The 20,303-nt window shown below is 34.0% G+C and overlaps 4 protein-coding genes across 5 annotated transcripts in view; 3 read left to right on the top strand and 1 right to left on the bottom strand.

Moving 5' to 3' along the window:
* LOC143915854 (uncharacterized) overlaps positions 1-160 on the top strand; it is a 121,597-nt gene extending 121,437 nt beyond the window's left edge. Inside the window, exon 7 of the mRNA XM_077436675.1 lies at positions 6-160. Coding sequence (XP_077292801.1) covers positions 6-47 — 42 coding nt within the window. The 3' untranslated portion in view covers positions 48-160. The remainder of the gene's footprint in view (positions 1-5) is intronic.
* On the bottom strand, positions 97-5,563 carry beta'COP (coatomer subunit beta'). Its single transcript, XM_077436165.1, has 19 exons — positions 5,431-5,563; positions 4,480-4,638; positions 4,213-4,405; positions 3,988-4,136; positions 3,744-3,918; positions 3,560-3,665; positions 3,400-3,480; positions 3,190-3,323; positions 2,817-3,116; positions 2,643-2,733; positions 2,398-2,563; positions 2,126-2,295; positions 1,881-2,049; positions 1,582-1,807; positions 1,350-1,506; positions 1,146-1,275; positions 893-1,074; positions 686-812; positions 97-541 (listed from the first exon to the last, which is right to left on the bottom strand). The coding sequence occupies exons 1-19, from the start codon at positions 5,431-5,433 to the stop codon at positions 512-514; spliced, it is 2,748 nt and encodes a 915-aa protein (XP_077292291.1). The 5' UTR covers positions 5,434-5,563; the 3' UTR covers positions 97-511.
* A 2,600-nt stretch (positions 5,564-8,163) lies between these two features.
* On the top strand, positions 8,164-9,493 carry LOC143915634 (synaptic plasticity regulator PANTS). Its single transcript, XM_077436345.1, has 3 exons — positions 8,164-8,284; positions 8,929-9,093; positions 9,200-9,493. The coding sequence occupies exons 1-3, from the start codon at positions 8,174-8,176 to the stop codon at positions 9,428-9,430; spliced, it is 507 nt and encodes a 168-aa protein (XP_077292471.1). The 5' UTR covers positions 8,164-8,173; the 3' UTR covers positions 9,431-9,493.
* A 3,394-nt stretch (positions 9,494-12,887) lies between these two features.
* LOC143915487 (uncharacterized) overlaps positions 12,888-20,303 on the top strand; it is a 108,068-nt gene continuing 100,652 nt past the window's right edge. The window contains exons 1-2 of one of the 2 annotated variants that reach the window (XM_077436163.1): positions 12,888-13,026; positions 13,824-14,308. In XM_077436163.1, coding sequence (XP_077292289.1) covers positions 14,097-14,308 — 212 coding nt within the window. In that variant the 5' untranslated portion in view covers positions 12,888-13,026; positions 13,824-14,096. The remainder of the gene's footprint in view (positions 13,027-13,823; positions 14,309-20,303) is intronic. The other variant, XM_077436164.1, reaches the window with a different exon arrangement.

Here is a 20,303-nt window from a genome sequence, read left to right as displayed (position 1 = left end):
TTCAGTACTGGCACTCTGATAGTGATACAGAAAGTTCAGAATCTTGAAGCCCAAAAATAATAATAGCTCCAAGTCCATGAAAAAAACACGTTTATTATCTATAAAATACTTCTTTATTTTTTTCCAATATTTTCTATATAATAAATCAAACTTGCACTATATATTTTAGTTTAACTGCAAATAAACAAATTTTTATATAGAAAAATAATATATAAAAATGCAATGTGTACGTACTTAAAAATGTACAAATAAAATATAATTAATAACAGAGGTGTTTAAGTCAATTGATAATGGTTTAAAACTAAAATATGACGGGATTTCAATGACTTTTCTATTCAATTTATTAAAAATAATTTAACACAAACTTTAAAAATATATTTATTATACGGAATGTCAGATTGAATTTGTTGAAAATGCCAAATGATGAAAATTAAATATTAATTAATTGTACTTTCTATGACATTATAAATTTAAATACTGTGTGATAATTTTATATTGCAGTATCATAGACTTATTCCGAAATTCCTTCTAGCAATTTTTCCTAGAAAAAAAAAGAAAAATAATTATGTATTACACAAAAAAAAAAAATCGATGTTTATTAATTGAAGTGAAGAGAAAAATTCACAATCGAGGACCACTCTAATTAACAGATGTACATATTTAAGCTGTAAATAGAAATACATACGAGCATCGCTTCATCGCCATCTTCCAAATGCATCACTTCAAGATTTTCTTCCAAATCATCACCAAGAAGATTAGCAACCTCATCGTCAACCGGTAAATCCATTAGTATATCTTTAGTGGTTTTAATTCTGAAAATAAAATATAATAAAGACAATGACACATATGAAAAAAATAAAACTGATGTAAACTTTATGATATATTATTTTACTTTATTTCTTCGGGTGATATTTCAGAACTATCTTCCGATAACCATGTTCCATTAGAAACCGCTTCATTGTATTCTTCTTCTAAATTTCTTTCAACATTTGACACACCGAAAGGCGTTGATTTTATTTCTTTTTGCCATTGGATTCCATATTCTTTCTGATATTTCTCTAATCTAAGCGAATCCTAAAATTGTAAAATTTATAAATTAAAACTCTCAACTAAAAAAAAGTATATATAAAAAAAATAAAACTAACTTTAAGTTCGGGGAATAGATTATCATAATTAGCAGGATCGGCGAGAGATTGTCCAGTTTTTTCGTTAGTTGCTGATGCTTGTTGCCTCCATTTCTGAACAACTTCTGAGATACGTGAAGGCAAGTATGATCTAAAATAATAATATTAAATAAGATTCAAAATTTAAACGTGTATCAAATACATACTAAAATATAAAAAAAATACCTAGCAAAAAATGCAGCTAAAGGTAAACTGTCACCAGATATGAGTAAATCTAAGCACCCATCAATGTCCCCCAATAAAAATTTCATTAAAAATTTAACATTAGCCGCCGTTTCCTTTTCATCATCATTAGCTAGCTGCGATAACAGTTCCTCATCACCTAAAAGCATATTTAACTTTTAATAAATAACACATTTAATTTAACGTTCAAATTAACAAATGAAAAAAAACATACCGGAGCTGGTTGCTAATGTCAATAATCCTGTTACATCATCCGCTTTCCTGAAACAATGACTAGCTAACTCCAAATTGGACTTTTGCAAAGCTAAATCTGCTACACGTAACCAGCGCGAAGGGTTGTCGGCCAACTTGGAAGCTACATCGACATCTTCTAATTGTATGGCAAGTTCAAAGCGATGTTCTGGATCAGTAGATACTGCCAAAGCTTGTTGTTTGAAACCCTAATAAAATCACATATAACTGAGTAAGTTTATTGTAATATTTTATAATAATAAGAAAACTTTATATGTATACCTGTTTTTCAAGGAAATGTGCAACTCTGATGCGATGTTCCTTTGGAACGGTTGGTAAAACTTTATCAGCTGTTTCGAAATCACTCCTCATAACAGCAGTCTGATATTCCAATACTGATAATAATATTGAGTACGATATTACATTCAATTCCTTGTCACCGACATAGAGCCTGTAACATTTTATTTGCAAATTAATACATTATAAATATAAGTACAATATGCATAGAAAATATGATAAAATATTACCTATTTTCTTTGGGGACGTAGCCCAGTAAATACATTGTGTGATCGAGATGGGCTATTGTAACAGTCTCACCTCCAACGTAATAATTTATACGATTTACGGCATTAGTGTATATGAAACAGTCCCCAACCCATAATCCAGTTTTTACACATTCATTTACTTCACCGAGGACCTAATTTGTAAGTAAAAAACAATCATTGACATAAAAAATATTTATATTTTTGCAAAAAAAAAACATTTACTAATAATTTTCGAAATTAGTTAAAACATTTACCTCAAATGCATTTTCTATTCCGTCCTCTGATATTCCTTCATTAGTTTCACGCGCTCGAGTAACGACAGATGCATCATATTTCAGAATGAAATAGGAATCATCTGTGGCCAAACAAACCAAGTTACCATTCTCTGTCCAATACACATGCTTCGGTTGAATTTCTATCCTGTAAATAGTATTAAAAATAATCGTTTCCAGTTATAAAAGTAAAATAAAATAACGTATGTATTTATTTGCTTAAATACCGTCTTATTAGATCCAAAGATTCCCAGTCATAAAATGAAAATGCCATTCCACTGATCGATTTAACACCCAACATATAACCGCCGAAAATTCCTACAATCACAATTTACAGTATATATAAACATATAACCCAAGGTGACATGTTTCATTATCAAACAATGAAGCATTAACATTACCTTCAGCTCCGTAATCAGGTTTGAAACTCTTCCTTTCTTTGAAATTTTTGAAAACTTTGACAGTGCTTGAAGATTCGAGCGTAGCATATTCAGAGCTATCACTAGCCCAAACGAATTCTTGAGCCGTACCGAAAGCCTTATTACGCAGAGCCATTGCAGTGTAAATTATATATTCACCGTCTCCACTAACAACCACGAATCTTCCATTTGGGTTATGTGCAATAGTTTGAGGAAAGATTTCACATGAACCCATATCTTTCACCACAACAGGTAAACGCTCGCCATCTTTGATATCAGTACCTAAAATTATTCATAAAGTTAATGGATAAAAACTCTCAATTAATTTATCAACTTAAAGATGTACGTATCGTACCTTCAGGCAAGGCTTTTAAGTTGGCTTGTTGTATTTCAGAGTGTTTAGCCCAAATAATTTTACCGCCATTAACATCCATTGACATTGCTGGTTCTTCACGGCCTACCTTTATCATAATGGATCCCTGATCATATCTGAAAACAATTAAATAAATATTATATTATATTTTTCCAATGAAAAATGGAAATGCATATGTATTTAAAAGAATACCCAAGTGCCACATTATTTGATCCGTGCATGCAAGAAATAGTCCAAACTCGTTCAAAGCCATAGTTCAAAGACGACTCCAATCTAAAATAAGTAATTTTTAGAAATGTAATATTTTTAAATTAACTCAATAAGGCGAACAACCAAATTAAATATTCTATACCTGTATGTTCCTGCATGCCAAATTTTCACTGTGCCATCTTCTGATCCTGTAATTAATATGGGTAATTCGGGATGGAACGAAACAGCCGAAACATTCTGAGTGTGACCTGATACGTAAATACTTTGGTGTAAATAAAATCGTAAAAAAATAAATATATCTTTCATAGTAGGGATTTAAATGGTACCATCTAAGACTTGTACGCAAGTTTTATTTTGATAATCCCAAACGCGAACAGTTCTATCATCTGCACCGCTAATTAAATATGGTTTATCCCCACCATGATAATAATCAACACAGTTCACGCCCTTTTCATGACCTTCTAGAGTGAAATTGGCTGTAGAGGATCCCAACTGCCAAACCTGAGCAAAGTCAAAATTATTATAAACTGGAAATTAAAACTTAGTTAAAATCACAAAATATCGACTTACTTTAACAGTTCTATCAAGACTGGCACTGGCAAATGTGTTATTGTCTTTCGGATTGATCACAATTTTCATAACATAGTGGGTATGGCCATCAAAGACTTGTTGACATGCCCAAACCTTTTCCCAATTCCACAATTTGATTAGCATATCATCTGCAAAATTAATGAACATATGCTTTCAGAGAAGGGTTTTTATAGAATTTGTGAAGTATCTTTTATTTCAACTTACCGCTGCTGGTTAGCACGTACGGTTGGGTAGGATGTACGGCTATACATCTCACATAATCTGAATGTGCTTCAAATGCGTGCACCCGCTCTAGCGTGTTATAGTTAAAAACGCGAATCTGCATATCGTCAGATCCTGTGATAATCCAATTTTTTCTTGGAACGAATTGTGCAGCTCGCACTGGCAAGTTGCAAACCTATAAATGTTGATAATAAATAAATAAAAACCCTAAGCTCTCAATTGCTTGAAAGTGCGATAATATTACTTTACCTCAAATCGCTTAACTTGCAGTTGTGTTTCATAATTCCAAATATTAACATCGCCATTGTATAATGAACAAAGAATCCATGGCTCCGTGGGATGCTGATCCACCGATTTCACTCTGTCCGAGCGAGCCGTCAATTTACGTTTTATATCCAATCTTAGAGGCTGTTAAACCGAAGATTTTTAAAAATTGTGTAAAATATTAAAACCAAAATTTCAACTATCGTAATTTAAATAATAATGGAAATAAATGCATAATGCCGTTTAAATTAATATTATGTTATAAACATCAAATGACACATTCATACATAGGGGTAAAAAAAAATATATGATCATTTTATTTAAGATGTATTATTTGATTTGTGACATAGCGACATTACAGATGGCTCATTTTATAACACAGTAGAGGTTCTATGTTGTAAGAAAATGTGTTAATAAACTAATGCTATACAGTCAATGATAGTGTCAATGAAAGGAAGCGTGCCATAAGGTATTATTATATGAACCAATCAATACATTTAGACATCAATTTGTAATTCAATCATTTTCCATTCAAATAAAGTTCATTAAGCAAAAATGAAATAAAATCGAACATAATCTCAAAATAATCAAAGACGAAAATAAATCCAGTTTGAACTAATGGCTATCGGCTTGACATGCCAACTCATTAGTTACTAATATAATAGTAGGTTTGAGTAGGAACGAATTAACGAATACGAGTATATAAGAGATATATAATAATTGCCAGTTTGTAAATCCAAAGCCTAAAATTCGACAAAATTTCAATAGAATACCATGAGTACTTCGATTACGATATATGTAACCATTGAAATTGGATCATCATCAGTAAGCGGTCAAATAATGAAAGTGTCACATTTTAGACAGTGTATGGGATTATAAATGGGCAGTTATAAAAAAATGAATTGTAGGATTGTTATATATAATTGAAATATAAACCATTTTGGTGTATCGGCGTGTCAGCGAGACGTCAACGAATCACCACACCGCTGACAGCTCCTGGGAGACGTGTCGCGTGTCGCCTCTCGCCACACCCTACACAGCCAGCACCAACAACGATACTTATTATAATGGTAATTGGATTATTAGTCACATTGCGATGGTCACAAAGACAAGTTTTGCTATGAAAATGACCAATGATCACCGAACCATTAAAATATAGATTTTTGTTTTTAATTTAATCTTTTTATTTCAGAGAAACGCTACAGTATTGGCCGTCCCACTCAGGGTCGTTAACCATTTGAATTTTAGCCCAAAAAATAAGAACCCTATGATATTGTTGCGTAGGGGTGGGTGGAGGATCCAAGTAAAAGGCCAACAGTCGTTTCACAGCATTTATTGATGATTAAGGAGATACACGCACTGGCAGTACCCAGTCCAGAATGACCTGATATCGCCTATGTACCGCCTTATAAAGGTCTGTTCATACCTAGTCGGCACGTACCGACTTCAGCAGGTATCCGGCCGTACGAAAAGTATTCTTTGGTACATTTTGTATGGGTATATTCATACCAACCGTCACGTTTACGCCACGGCAGGCTTACAGCAGTACCCGACATTTCCTGTTCATACCTTACAGCAACATCCGTCAACGTATCGGATCCGTTTTTTTGGCCATCGTGGAAATATACACGCGAATTACGTGCCATGAGTCTGCCGTTTTGCTGTTTTGGACCAATTATCGATAGTGACAGTTGACAGCTGTTCAATCTTTCAACATGGTTTTGGCGCAAATATTTAAATTTTTTTTTAATATTTTACGGAAATATTTAAAAAAAATTTGTCCATCATCCACAAGCTCCTTATACAGTGTCCAAAACTCGCCTTCGGGTTTTCTATTTTTTAACATGGGATGCACATAAAAACGCCTCCGTGCTTTTTTATTGCCTTCCTGAGCTTCTTCTTCCAACAAAAACGAATGCACGCGTATGCATTCATATTGTAAGTACTCAACAATACGACATAAGCAATATTGCGCCGTGTCGTCATGGCCTGTAATGTATAAGTAAGCCGATTTTGCCTTGCACTCGGCCAAATTACTGTAAGCGTGACGTGACCGCGACGTGTAGGTAGATATGAATAGAAATGTAATAAAATGACATATTTGAAACGGAGTCGTGCAGTGCTGAAGCCGTGCAGTGCTGTTAAGTATGAACAGACCTTAAAGGGTAGATCTCTCAGGACGTCTAATCTGTTTACCTATTGTATAGTCACGTATTCGAATATGTATTCCCACGACATTGGGTCGCCCCGTACCGATTCTGAGAAAGGACTAATAGCGGTCATTGTTTAGCCTAAATGCACTAGTCCAGATATAATCCTAGAAGTAAGTGCAAGCACTTACTTAATCCGTTAGCAGATAACCCTTGAACGATCACATAGTCTCTGGGATTCTATTCGCTTAATCCGCGGCGTACGTGACAATATTATTGCGTAGACGTGAAGAGGGGGCTTCCAGAATCGGAAAGAAAGACGCAGGAGGATTGTAGAAGGTGTTTATTCGTGTGCTCTCGTCGACGCTCCAGGTCGGAATGATTTCCAGGCTGAGAGCGCCCCATATTTATACCCGTTGGGCACAAAACACATACATACATACACATGTAAACTATTGGTCGATGAGTGGGGCGATCCCATTGGCCGCTGCATACGGCTCAATCATTCGGCGAGGATATTTTGGCGCGAACGAGAGATCAGGTGATTAGCGCTCGTAAGCCATCGGTCCACGAGCGCCACCCACCTAATCTCTACGTTACAATATTACTAAGGGTCAACGGACTATTTCGCACATTGCGATCGCACGACAAACTTGCTACAAAAGTCGCGAATATCGAATATCTGGAACTCGAGTTCTCGTTAGTGTCATAGTTCGTGTGGATAACTCTCGATGGATGGAATTTTGGGAGCCAGATGTTCCGTGATCGAGATTTCAGTGACGTTTGCGAGATCACTTTGTGCGGAATAATCACCAAACCATTATTAAATACAAAGTATCCGTTTTTTAGTTCAAATAAATTAATACAAAACTTATTTAATTAGTATAAATTAAAAACCTACCTATAGTTGCTGTGAAGATTGTTAAATTTTATCTTCAAATTATCTCTTGTCGTTTTCGGCGTGATTATTTTATATTATTGTCAAATCTTATGAAGGCTTTCATTAATTTTACATTTATTAAGGTAATTCATATCATTCAGGTTCCATAATGCAGAGAAATTATCGTAAGAAAGAAAGAGTTTATTGAAATTTGTTCTCGACACAGTCTGAAATGGTAAACGGGTTACTTGTCAAATGTGAATCGCTAACAGGATAACCGCTCGCATGAAAATTGCTCGCGCGGATCCCTTGTTGCACGAAAATTGGTCGCAAGAAAACTGCGCGATTTTCATGCCAGCGGTTATCCTGTTACCAATTCACATTTGACAAGTAATCATCGAACCCTCTGAAATATTGCGAACTGAGGGAAGGGATTGTTTATAATTTAATCCACGCTTCCTGGTATCGCGGATTTCAAAACATTTCGGATACGCGGCAATATTTTAATGATACTTTGATATTATTCCGATATAGATCGCGTGATAGGTTGATAACTGATAATATTGATTGTGTAATTTTATTCAATTTTGACGTGGTATTAATTTCGTCTGGCAACCCCGATTATTTTATTTCATACCCCGTCTTGGTTATGGAGACTGACAGTTCAAATGGTCGGGGCGGTGCGCCCAACAATGAGATGTCTCAAGAAGAGGACCAAAAAGCTTCAGCGTCTCCCACAATTGATGATGATGACTGGCTGGTAAATTTTCATATTACTAAAATTATGACTTATTTAGATTTAATTTTATAACCTATCATCAATGTAGTGTTCAAATTTTATTTTAGTACAATTATTCGACAGCGCATCTTGAAATCTTGAAATATTTTTATATCGATTAGGTATTTGATAAAAATTTGAATTTGTAAGCTCTCACACTTACCGCCTTTCCCCTGAACTTCTCCAGAAATTTAGAACTGTTCCTTATTACAGTCTTATTTTCTAAGAGTTTCGATCCGAGTGTTTCTTGTTTATAAAATTTAATATACAATCAACTCGGGTGAAGTTTATGGTTTGGGCGTGTGAACACCATGTATGCTGACTTATAATTTTACAACACATATACATTAAGAAATTGCTTGAAAAACATTAGCAAGCAATTTTTTAATGTATGTATAACAATAAGAATTTGCAAAAAAAACAATAGCATTAAACAAGTATGTATATATATGGAAAGCATTGGTGGATCCATATTGCAATTCAGATTTTTGCTCACATACTTAATCAATAATAATTTCACCACATATGTATGTGTTCATAATATTCCAATATATAATATGTATGTATATACATAGTTGAAAATAAACATGGAATCATATAAAAAAGTGACATGTTCGTTTTTATAGATCAGACCATGCGATTCTTACAAAGATGAATATAAAGATTGCAAAAGTTTTAAATCTCGATTTCACCAGTATTTTGTTTTTGGCGAGTTTCAAGATTGTAATCAATGGAAAAAAGATTCCGACAATTGTTATAAATGGATAAATTATCAAGACTACAAAGCAAAAGTAAGTTGAAGTATAATAGTATAATGACTTAATAGTATAATAAACCGAATTGTTTCGATATTATCTAATAAGCAATTCCAAATTCTTATTTATCAATATTTTATAGCATACCCTTATTCAAAGTGAATCAGATAGAAGAAAAGTTCGTATGGATGCACATTATAACAACAATGTATGGAGAAATAGGAAAGAGCCTCCGAAAGATTGGAATAAACCATTACCTGAATGGATAAGACAAAGAGACGAACATTCATATTTAACGGCAAAATCTCAACAAATGAAAGGCGAGGAAAGTATTTATATGGATCCAACTAATACGTATTGCTCTATTTCGTGAATATAAAGTACAATAATTTATTACATGCTGTTATTTTAGTTAATAAAATATTTGTTAAAGATTTCTTTGTATTTTTAAATTGAACAAATGTACACTTATGAAACCCATATTATGTAATAGAATAATGACCGGGTTCACCTCAAAAACTAAGGATTATACTATCAATGTACCTAAGTATATATAGCGTTTCTCATTTATCGATGTTTTCCATTTCTCGAGAAATGAAAATTTTTTTTAATTTCTCAAGAAATATCTTCATATAAATTTTTTTTTCATAATTAATAAAAAACTCATTTATTGACTATATTACTAATTAGTTCTTGTAATTTTAGTTATAATACAAATTTTAAAAATTATTAATAAAAATGTACGAACACGAACCTAAAAATGCAAACCACTAAAAATAACTTTACAAATATCAGATGTAGTTCTTTACTTACGATTTATAAAAGTCTTATACTAATTCAAAAATATGTGTTAAACAAACAAAAAACAAAATACAATCTATTTATTGTACAAAACAAACCCATTTGAAAATTTCGCATGAAGTCATTTTGATTACGATGTACATATTTACAAATTATTCTTTAAATACCCTCTTAAAAACATAAACCATCTAGAGTGGAATCGGCCATTTTCAATCTTTTTTAGTTTTTTCAACATTCTCACTTATTTAGAGTCGATATTAGCTTATTCGACATGAATAGTAACTGCAAATTCATTATCCGCTTGCCCATCGATTCGAATACTTGGAACTCTTTTTCTTATAAATCGGGACTCGTTGGTGTTGTTGGATTAGTCTCTTTGATGGAAGAGATTGGGAGATTTCATTCGTTCGTAGATTTTAAATGTTCAAATAAAAATTATTTTTGTAAATGTATTAGTAATGTCATGGTTTAATTCCTTACAGAAGATTTTATATTGTCAAGCAATATCTAAGGGATTTTACAAGTGTTCAAACAGGATTCCATCAATTTTCGAAAGATATGCGAATTCCTCGAGAAATAGGAAATCCAGATTTTGGATAATTCTCGAGAGGAAAGACTATATACATATGTGTAGATGTATCACTGGTGAATGGTAAAACTCACTAACAGTGTTTCTAACGCATGTCACCTGCAGAATCACACATCTTTGAAACTGCTTGCACACGTTTCTAATGCTGTACGATGCAGAATTCCACCAGCCAGACGGCCAAATTCCATTTATTTTCATTTGTTCTTAAATAACAAATGTTTCCAACTTTACCAGTTAGATTAGTGATTCTGAACCTTTTCTGGATTCACAGAATATAGTATTGACCAGTGTAGAGTGGACTATTTCATGCTGGTATACTTTTATAAAAGTGTAATATATATGTATATATACATACATGAATTATATGGTCCAAGCTCCCGATAGTAGGCTATTTTTTAATGTCTATATTTGCCTCATTCCATCTGGATAGTCGTCGCTCCACTGTATTAGTTTATATTTTCATTTAAATGTTATATGTATGATATATAACTATTGTAGCGTATGGGAAAAATACGTCAAAGAGAAAAATAAAAGTCAAATGGCGCGCCGTTTGACATAATTGGTTTCGAGGATTATCTCCAGGCAGTCGGCTAACAATGGAGACCCCCGAATTGACTTAGTGGCCGGTAATGGCACTCGGTCGTTTCCCGCTAGAGTTCTCAGAACTGACAGCGCGAAAACGTGGGACTGCGTGCCTTGCTCCGTGGGACTGCGTGTCCATGTACGTGCCTAAACAATGAAGAAGTAAACGGACGTCTAAGATGCAGTGAGTGACCTGCCCTTTATAAGCAGGTACTTTGGCCATATCAAGGCATTCTGGACGGAGCACTGGCTGTGCGTGGATCTCCTTAATCACCCAATAAATGCTATGAAGCGACTTTGGCCTTTTATTTGGATCCTCCACCCACCCCTATGCAACACTGGTTGTCAGAAGTGGGATCCAAGATGAGCTGAGGAACAAAGTCACCAGCGAAGGAAGAGAAGCTTCAGCGAAGCCATCCCTTTTTTTCGACTATAAAGAATCATCACACGCGTGCACAACCCATGCATATCCGGAGTTTCACGGTCATTCTAACCTAACCTATCCGAAATATTTTTCCGAAATTTATGGTTGCCATTATTGTTAAATGAAATAAAATTTAAAAAAAATTATAAATGTATTGAAACGTACAAATTTAGTATAGACTCTATGGAGGATGAACGAATGAGACGACTGGCATGTTAATGCACGTGTTTATTATATGACAGCTGAAGACAGAGTGAGTAGCGGCTCTCCGAACCCAGCCGGGTTGGTCCCCACTCGCAGGAAGGCAACCAAACTCGACCATGTCGTATAAGCGAGCCGCCACAACTCTATAAATAAAAAATACAAAATATTCAAAGTAAAAAGTTAAATTTACAGTTTATAATTTATAGTAGCTTGAAAATTAGGCCTATGACAAAAAAAAACATTTTTGATTCCACGAAACTGATCGTTTGACAAGAGAGCACACAACCATTGAACGAATAGAACAAATCGCACGATTGTTGAACGCAGCGTCAAGTTCACACAGTGGCAAATTAAGCCCTGCGCTACAAACGATAGCAAACCATGCAGACGCATGCTCATTTCATACTTTTGTCTCGGCTTTTGCCATTTTAAACTTACCAGAAAGATCCAACTCAATTTTAAGAATTGCCAATCATCAATGGCTACGTCCACACTACCGATATCTACACCTGATATTTTCGAATTTTCCATATCCAGTTCCCATATTGCAACCTGTGGTTGCTATTTAGGAACTGGTTATGGAAAAATTCGTAGATATCGGTAGTGTTGACGTAGCGAATGTACATCGAAATGTCATCTGCACAACCCCATGAATATCTCGTTTTTCGTGCATGTTGAAATTCAAACAGTTAAAATTCAATCGAAATGAGCATGCAGCCGAGTAGTTTGCAATAATTTGTAGGAAAACCCAAATTAACTTATGTAAAGGCAGCTGAACACATGTACCGCTGAACACAATTCAAAAAAAGTTTTAAATGGTGTGTAATACAAATAAAATAAATTGTAATACATCATATGAACGGTCAGAAGAGCCTCACGAATGTTAAATGAAGGACATGGATGTTTTATAATTTATTTTATTTGTTTTACATACCATTTGAAACATTTTTTGGATTGTGTTCAGCGGAACGCGCCTTCAGTAGCTTATTAAATTCACTTGCCCCTGCTTGAACTTGACGCTGCATTCAACACTGTGTAATCAGTTATCTTCGTTGAATAGCCGTACGTTCTTTTGTGAAGCGTTTAGCTGTTTGGTCACCAGAAATACGCATCTTAATAATGAGTAATGAGTTTGCTGATCGGGGAACGGGGCTGCCAGATGCCAGCATGCACTATAGTTGTACGAAGTTGCCAAGTTGCCAGTTTGCCACTCACCGCTACCAATCCACTGCACACAGCACTAGCACTGGCACTGGCACTTCCAGTAGCCACTACTGCCAGTCGGTGACGGGTCGCTGTCAGGTGTGGTGTCGCGTCGAGTTTGTGTGCACTTTGTCTCACCTCGTCTCGTATCCTCTATCACTAATCCGTGTGTTTTATCACCGTACTTACTCCCTGTCATCTCTTCGTTTCTCATTCATGCATTATTGTCGTTTATTTCTGGGTGCTTTAACGGCTTTTGGTTGCCAAGCGACTCTACTTGTTTACACACACACCAATACTCTCCCCACTAAAAACAACAACACACCTCATAGTACACCCCTCATCCTTTTTCTTTTTTTAATTTTCATAAATAATTTAAAATGTTTCAATTGTATTACTTTAATTGTCCACACAAGAAAAGTAAACTTTTTTTTTCAATAATTGTGCAAGGACAATATTGTCACCATTCTGTTGTACATATATATAGTATGTCAATTGGATGTTTATTGCTTATGTTTTTACATTTTTATTTGATTTTTTTTATCAATGTACCTTGCCTAAAGTTGATTCATTAAGAAAATATTAATTCATTTTTATTTTAAATTCCATAAAATATTTAACACCATATAAAAAATTCAAAATAATAAAATTATTTTCTGAAATATTAAATATAAATTTTGATATATTCTTATACATAATAACAAAAAATATAATTTTAAAAGCAAAAACATATTCATATTGGTTGTAGTGTGCCAAAACAATAATATTTATTACAAATATTAGTTTCATTGTAGGTATTGTATGTAAACAAAAAGAGTTCAACATATATTGTATCTTTAGTTAAAAAAAATATGTTGAATACCCGTGCAAATTACCATAATGCATAATCAGATCTTGTTCATTGTTCATTATAAAAATAAATTCATATATTGAATGTACTAGTAACTGTTGATCTTCTTTCAGGTTAGAAAGGACCAGTATTGTTGCTGTGAAATACAAACTTTTTTTAAATTTATTCTTAAAAAATATCAATAGTTAATGATGTCGTCTCGGTAGTGTTAAAACTTCACGTACCTTAACTCTGTGTTCATTATATGCATATGAAGTATTATTAATCGATTATAAAATTACAAAATCATCACTATATATATAGATTTACTTGTTTGTATCGAAAAAATATTGCTCAAATTCGTGCGTTTGTACCGTTAAATAGTTACCGTGTGCCAAGTGTTCAAAATGTCGAATACAAACTTTTATGGAAAATCAAAGTGTAGTGAAATCTTCGATCCGAAAGACGATGACTATTTGACCGAGTATCGTCGTTTCTTCGAAACGGTGAACCAAACGGAACCGGACACCTTGGTTTTGAAAGTTTTGATTCCGTACGTGTCCGAAGATGAACTGCCCGGAGATATATTCAGCTATGCAATGCAATATTTGGATTTGAAGTGAGAAAATTATATTTTTTTTACAAGCTTTTTATTGTATTTTTAATTATGTAGATATTTTTTCTGGTATATCAATTTATCATGTATGCTAGAAACATTTTTGAATATACCTACTTTATTCCTATGAACGATAATAATGTTTCTGGTTAACTAATATGAAATTGATGTATGTTCTTTGATCTTTATAACTCTTCTATATGCATGTTATAATTTTAATGGAAGGTAATTAGTTCAATTATAGCACTGAAACAATTCGAACAAACGGTTTATATTATGCAATTAACGGTGTTATACTAACAATCAACGAGTGAATAAATCAGTTTCGCTCCACGGTTTACACTTACATATTGGAGCAATATGCGTTTTGTTATATATATATATGAGATCTATTTTGACATGAAATGCAAAATTCAGTTTTGTTCGTGGCCGTTGGGTCCATTTTAATTTGGCAATACGTTTTTTCCTATAAAAGAATGCAAATTTTACACAGGAAATTGCAACATTCGTGCATGTATTACTCACCTTTTGATTGTATGTATGAATCCACTGTTTTTTTTTTTCACTATTTTAATGCAAAAAAAAAGACAATATATAGGATCATGTTAACAGTACTATAAAAGATTTCACTCATACTTTATTTTGATTTTGAAATGATTTTATTGTTTATAATATTAGATCTATTATAATCGTTTCTGATCTAGTGATCCTTCTCTATTTTACAAATGATCTTATTTGAGTGTTAGTCAGTGTAAAACATAATAGGAAAAAAAGCTCAAAAACCTATTTACAATTTCACTTCATGCTTAATCCTTATAGTATGCATATAGAATATTGAATCTTCATATTATACAAATTCACCTCCAAATAATATTGTCTTAACAAAAGTTTACATACATAGTGATGAAAATTTTTAATAATTAGTTAAAAAAAAAATGATAATCAGAATAAAATATTCAAGAGCACATTCAAGTCCACGTTCATTGGTAGCTCAAACAATTTTCTCGACCTAGTTTATTATTATGTTCATCGATAGCAACAGCTCTATAATTGTTCTAATAAATAGAGATGTTTACAATTCGTCAGTCAATCTATAATATAAAGTCTTCTAGGTCGATTACAACACACTGATAGTCTACTTTGCATTGTGCATTTCAAATATGCTAACGAGTATACGTACCGTATTAATTTTGCAATTCAAAAATGCACACAAAATTAGCTAAGAATTAATTGTGTGCAACGAATTGAGTTTCCACACACGATGTCTGCATTTTTGACGTTTCAAAGCCAACCCCCTCGAAGGGGTTGATTTTCTTTTGTGGCGAGTGTTCAAGGTCGACAGGTCGACAGGTCGAGTTTGTGCGCATGTTTTCCGACCCGTGACGTCACCACGTATACGTAAGGGCGTGGTCGAGACCACGTGTCGTCACGTTTTCATTCATAAACTTGCCGATGAAGCGTCACGTGACTCACGGATACGATTGTACTACGTTTGATCGGGGTGATATTGTGTGACCATATTGTGTGACCACCACCCCTACGAAACATCCATGTAGTAGTTCTAGTACACTCTTACTATTATGTATTTCCTATATTACTTTTTGATTACTTGTGTATATGTACTAACTAATATCTTTCGGGACCCTACTTACTATAAATATACAAAGTCCCTCTTCTTTGTTTGGATTTTTTAATCTGATGTGGTTTCTCTTCGTGACTGCAGACCGTTGTCGCCGAGTTTTTCATGGAATATTCAGTATACATATGTATGTCGCCGGTCTCCGTGACGGGCCGGAATGTGAAATTACCGAAAACGCAAATATCGGAAGGCAAAGATCGAAAATCGAAAGATCTTAAATCGAAAGATCAAAAAAAAAAGGATGCATGGTAAACGGTACATACTCACTTAATTTGCGCGAGCAGGTTACAACAGGAACAAGAGGAACAGGCTTTTCCTCCCGTATTAATGTGCGCGCGCATATCGATTTTCGATCTTTGCCTTCCGATATTTGCGTTTTCGGTATATAATGTATGTCGCATCATTCGATTTTGATCATTGATTTTTCCTGTCGATTTTCTATCAAATTTGCTGACGTCCTGTCATAAATTCGAGTGTATCAAGAATTTCGTATTTAGTATTTAGTCACATTTTTCGGTTGACCGTCAAAAAGTCGACAGTGAAAAAGTCGAAAATATCCGTTTACCATTCATACATATAAAAACGGTTAGTATATGTATATATCAGTGGCGTGCGATAAAAGTCTCTCTCCCCTCGTCGTACATCCTCACTTAATTTGCGCGAGCAGGATACAACAGGATCAAGAGGAACATGATTTTCCTCCCGTATCCTGCGCGCGCACATTAAACAAGGCTGTATGACAAAAAGAGAGATAATTTCACCGCATGCCACTGATATATGTAAATTATATATACATAGTACCGTTTACCATGCACCCTTTTTTTTGATCGTTCGACTTAAGATCTTTCGATTTTCGATCTTTGCCTTCCGATATTTGCTTTTTCGACCTTTTAACTTTCGGTGCCGTGAGGTAGACCCACATTTTTCATACATGATTTTTTTTAATTTTTGAATTGTTCATATATTATGTCAATACATCTTAGTTCAATTCAATTAGCTACTTATCCGGTGATTTTACACATTATTTATTCTTGTTAGTATTTATGCCTATAGTATTATCTTATTTTGATGTTAGTGTATATGTTACAATCCAAGTGTACATTTCGTTCATACACGAACCGATCTGGACAGTTAAAGTGTACACAAAAGAAAAAAGTTTTTTCATGTATAAACTATTAGGCATAAGTTTTCCCATCCTCTATTTATGTAGCGGAAACAAGAATTATAGCAACGTCGTAATATACATAGTTTCCATAAGATTTCCCTTTTAAATTGTTGCCGTTTTGACAACTTAAAGGTTTTGACAGCTCAAATGTTTTGACGGTATCACGATAAAACGTATATAGATAGAACGTCTACGCCAAAATGATAATGTGACATAATGTCTACGGACAAAAGGATTACGCGAAATAATGTACATACACAAAACATTGATATGTTCAAAAATATTTTTTTTAACGAAAAAACGTATAAGTGTTCAATAAAATGTGTGATGACGAAGATTTACATATAATTTTGTCCGTAGACATTATGTCGCGTTATCATTTTGTCGTAGACGTTTTGTCGTGGAAACTGTTTTGACAGCTTAGACATGCATAGTTCGTGTATGAATAAACTATTATATTCATGAGCATATTAAACATATTAAACAAACTAGTATGTTCATGAACATATTAAACATATTGAACAAACTAGTATGTTCATGAACCAGAGTGCACACTGGGAATAACATACATACATATACAATATAATAAAATAAAAAAAGCTCGTAAAAAAGCTTAAACCTATTTACAATACTTATAAATGTTCATAAGACATTTTATACACATACCTACATATGTATGTTATTTTTAACTTACATTTTTTTTAAGTCGACGATCTAAACCAAATTGCGTTCAGGTAAACTTTGTTTATACCGCAAGTGTATAGACATCTTGCAAACACCGAGAGTCTTTACAGGTGTATAGTGTATTAATGTGGTTATTAGTGATTTTGTTATAAAATCTCCTGGCTTACTTGTTAATAATATCTACGAATGACGGAATGATATTTTGGGACTGTAGTATTTTCAGGCTATTCTACACAGGTCAGGTACAGCATATGTTAAAAAAAAATCCATGGAAAATATGTAACCATAGATATAAAATAATTCTGTTTATCATAATGAAAATAAGAATAATAATGTTATCCCATATCTATGATTGAAACTTTGTATCGGTGTATTCCCTAATACATATGTATATCGTAATATGTTGTGAGTGACGAACTAAGAATTTTTATAGAAAACTGGCATATGGAATTACAATATTGGATAAGTTCGTCGATGGCGTTTGTAATCTTCTTTCGTTCCGTCATTACTCATTAGTTTATTTTTGTTGGTGATATGATAGTTTAGCGTTGCAAGCGCGGAAAATTTTTACTGTATTGCAGGAACACGTTGGGTTCAACTTGAATTGCATATATGCGAGTGTGGTATAATTGCAGTTAATTAGGAGGCGATAGACAGATATGTATGTATACTCACAACGATTTTTCAAATGATCATGGTTCATGGTCCAATGATACCTACTTAAGGTTTTTTTTGTCAAAGAGTAGAAAACTTCGCTGAGCGGTTTCCATAACCATCTCAACTCGACGATTAGCAGAGACTTGTCTAAACCATAGTTACTTTCAAATTTCTGTCAAATGGAGATGGTTTGGCGTAAATGCATTTACCATCAATTTGCAGTATAGTGGCGTGCCGTGAACATCTCCCTGTTTTTGTCGCACATGCTTACTTATTGTGCGCGAGCAAGATACAAGATACATCTCGAATTTACTGATATTATAAAATGATACCCACGTTGTCTCTATGATACTGTATAATTGTTTGTATTTGGCCAGGAAAGCGCATCGGGTTTTACTTGTTCTAGTATATATGAATACATTAAAATAAAATAAAGCCGAAGTCGATAAATTTTGATCCAACTCCACAGCCCTGTAATTATACTAGATTTAATTTAAATTAAGGTATACTAACTTTATAGATACAACTGCCTTGATCTGCGTTTAAATTCAACCGACGCTTCCGAAAGGATTGGATTTTTATTAATTTAAAGAAGACGGTTTGAAAATAAAATGCACAATTTGCAAGATAAACTGGTTTTGTTGATGCGAGTGAGAGAGATGCGATGCGCTCGTCGAAACATTTTCGCAAAATCTCGAAAAAGCAAACGTCTCTATTATCCAAATCGTAAAAATGAAAGTACATTCACCGTTCTCTGGATGAATCAACCTTAACGACCAGTGAGATGGTGGGTGGATCGATTTTTATGCCAGAATAGAATGACGACATGTCTGACCAACAAAATATATTTGCATTTTCGTTTAACCTTTTCGTATTTTTTTTTCTTCGTGTACATACACACTTGCGAATGAATACGTCGTGTGCTGCGACCGATTTGCAAACAAACATTGACATTCGTCTTAATGTTATGTACTTATAAATTATTCGGAAGTGTTCCAAATTTGGAAGTGTGCTGCTCTATTCGTAGATTCGGCAATTCTACTTTTGCTATTTGACGATTCGAAATCGCGCTCTCAAGGACCCCTCATAAATCGGTACTCGAAACTTTAATCTCCTTTCGTTTCCAAGCGCAATCGAAAATTCTTTCATCGCCACTGGTTGAATCAATTTAGAGCTCCCGAATTAGTGTTAGCGTATATGCGGGACAAATTTACAGTCACTCGAGCTCCCGTTTAGTGTCAAATTATTGTAATCGACTGAGGCATAACATGTCAGCATTTCAGCGGCGTCAGCATCATGCATGTTCATCAAATATGATTGCATACAAAACTGATGGCATTCTTCTGAGAAATCTGCATTCGATACTGCTTCGTGTCTATCTATGTAATTACATACTATGTGCCATCTATCTATCAATTTATCAATTACTCGAAGTCCATTGTTTGATGCTCGTTTTACTTTATGCATGCATGTACGTAGTTTTGTCGCGTTATTAGTGGATATCCCGAGAGCAGGATCTATCCATCCGCGGTCCTCTCTCTCACTCTTTCTCCCCCTGCACATTCCCTACGAACGGGACGGAAGTGGGCGATTGATAAGAGCACCCTGTGTGGGTGTACCCTGTAAACAAACGTTTAGATTTTTAATAATAGACCGTGAACTCGAATAGTTTTCTCTTCCCTAGGTCGTTGATTCTTTTGCTGCACTATTTATACTGCACAATTATGTTGTTTGATATATTTCGATTCTAGATGTTCATACATTGTTTTTCACTTTCAATTTATTTACTCTATTAATGTCTCCTCTTAACTTACGTACGCCGGCTCGATCCTTATTGACAAATATTTCAAAAA

Source organism: Arctopsyche grandis, chromosome 8 (genome assembly GCF_051622035.1).
Source record: "Arctopsyche grandis isolate Sample6627 chromosome 8, ASM5162203v2, whole genome shotgun sequence".
Taxonomy (NCBI): domain Eukaryota; kingdom Metazoa; phylum Arthropoda; class Insecta; order Trichoptera; family Hydropsychidae; genus Arctopsyche; species Arctopsyche grandis.
This window is presented reverse-complemented; position numbering and strand designations above follow the sequence as displayed.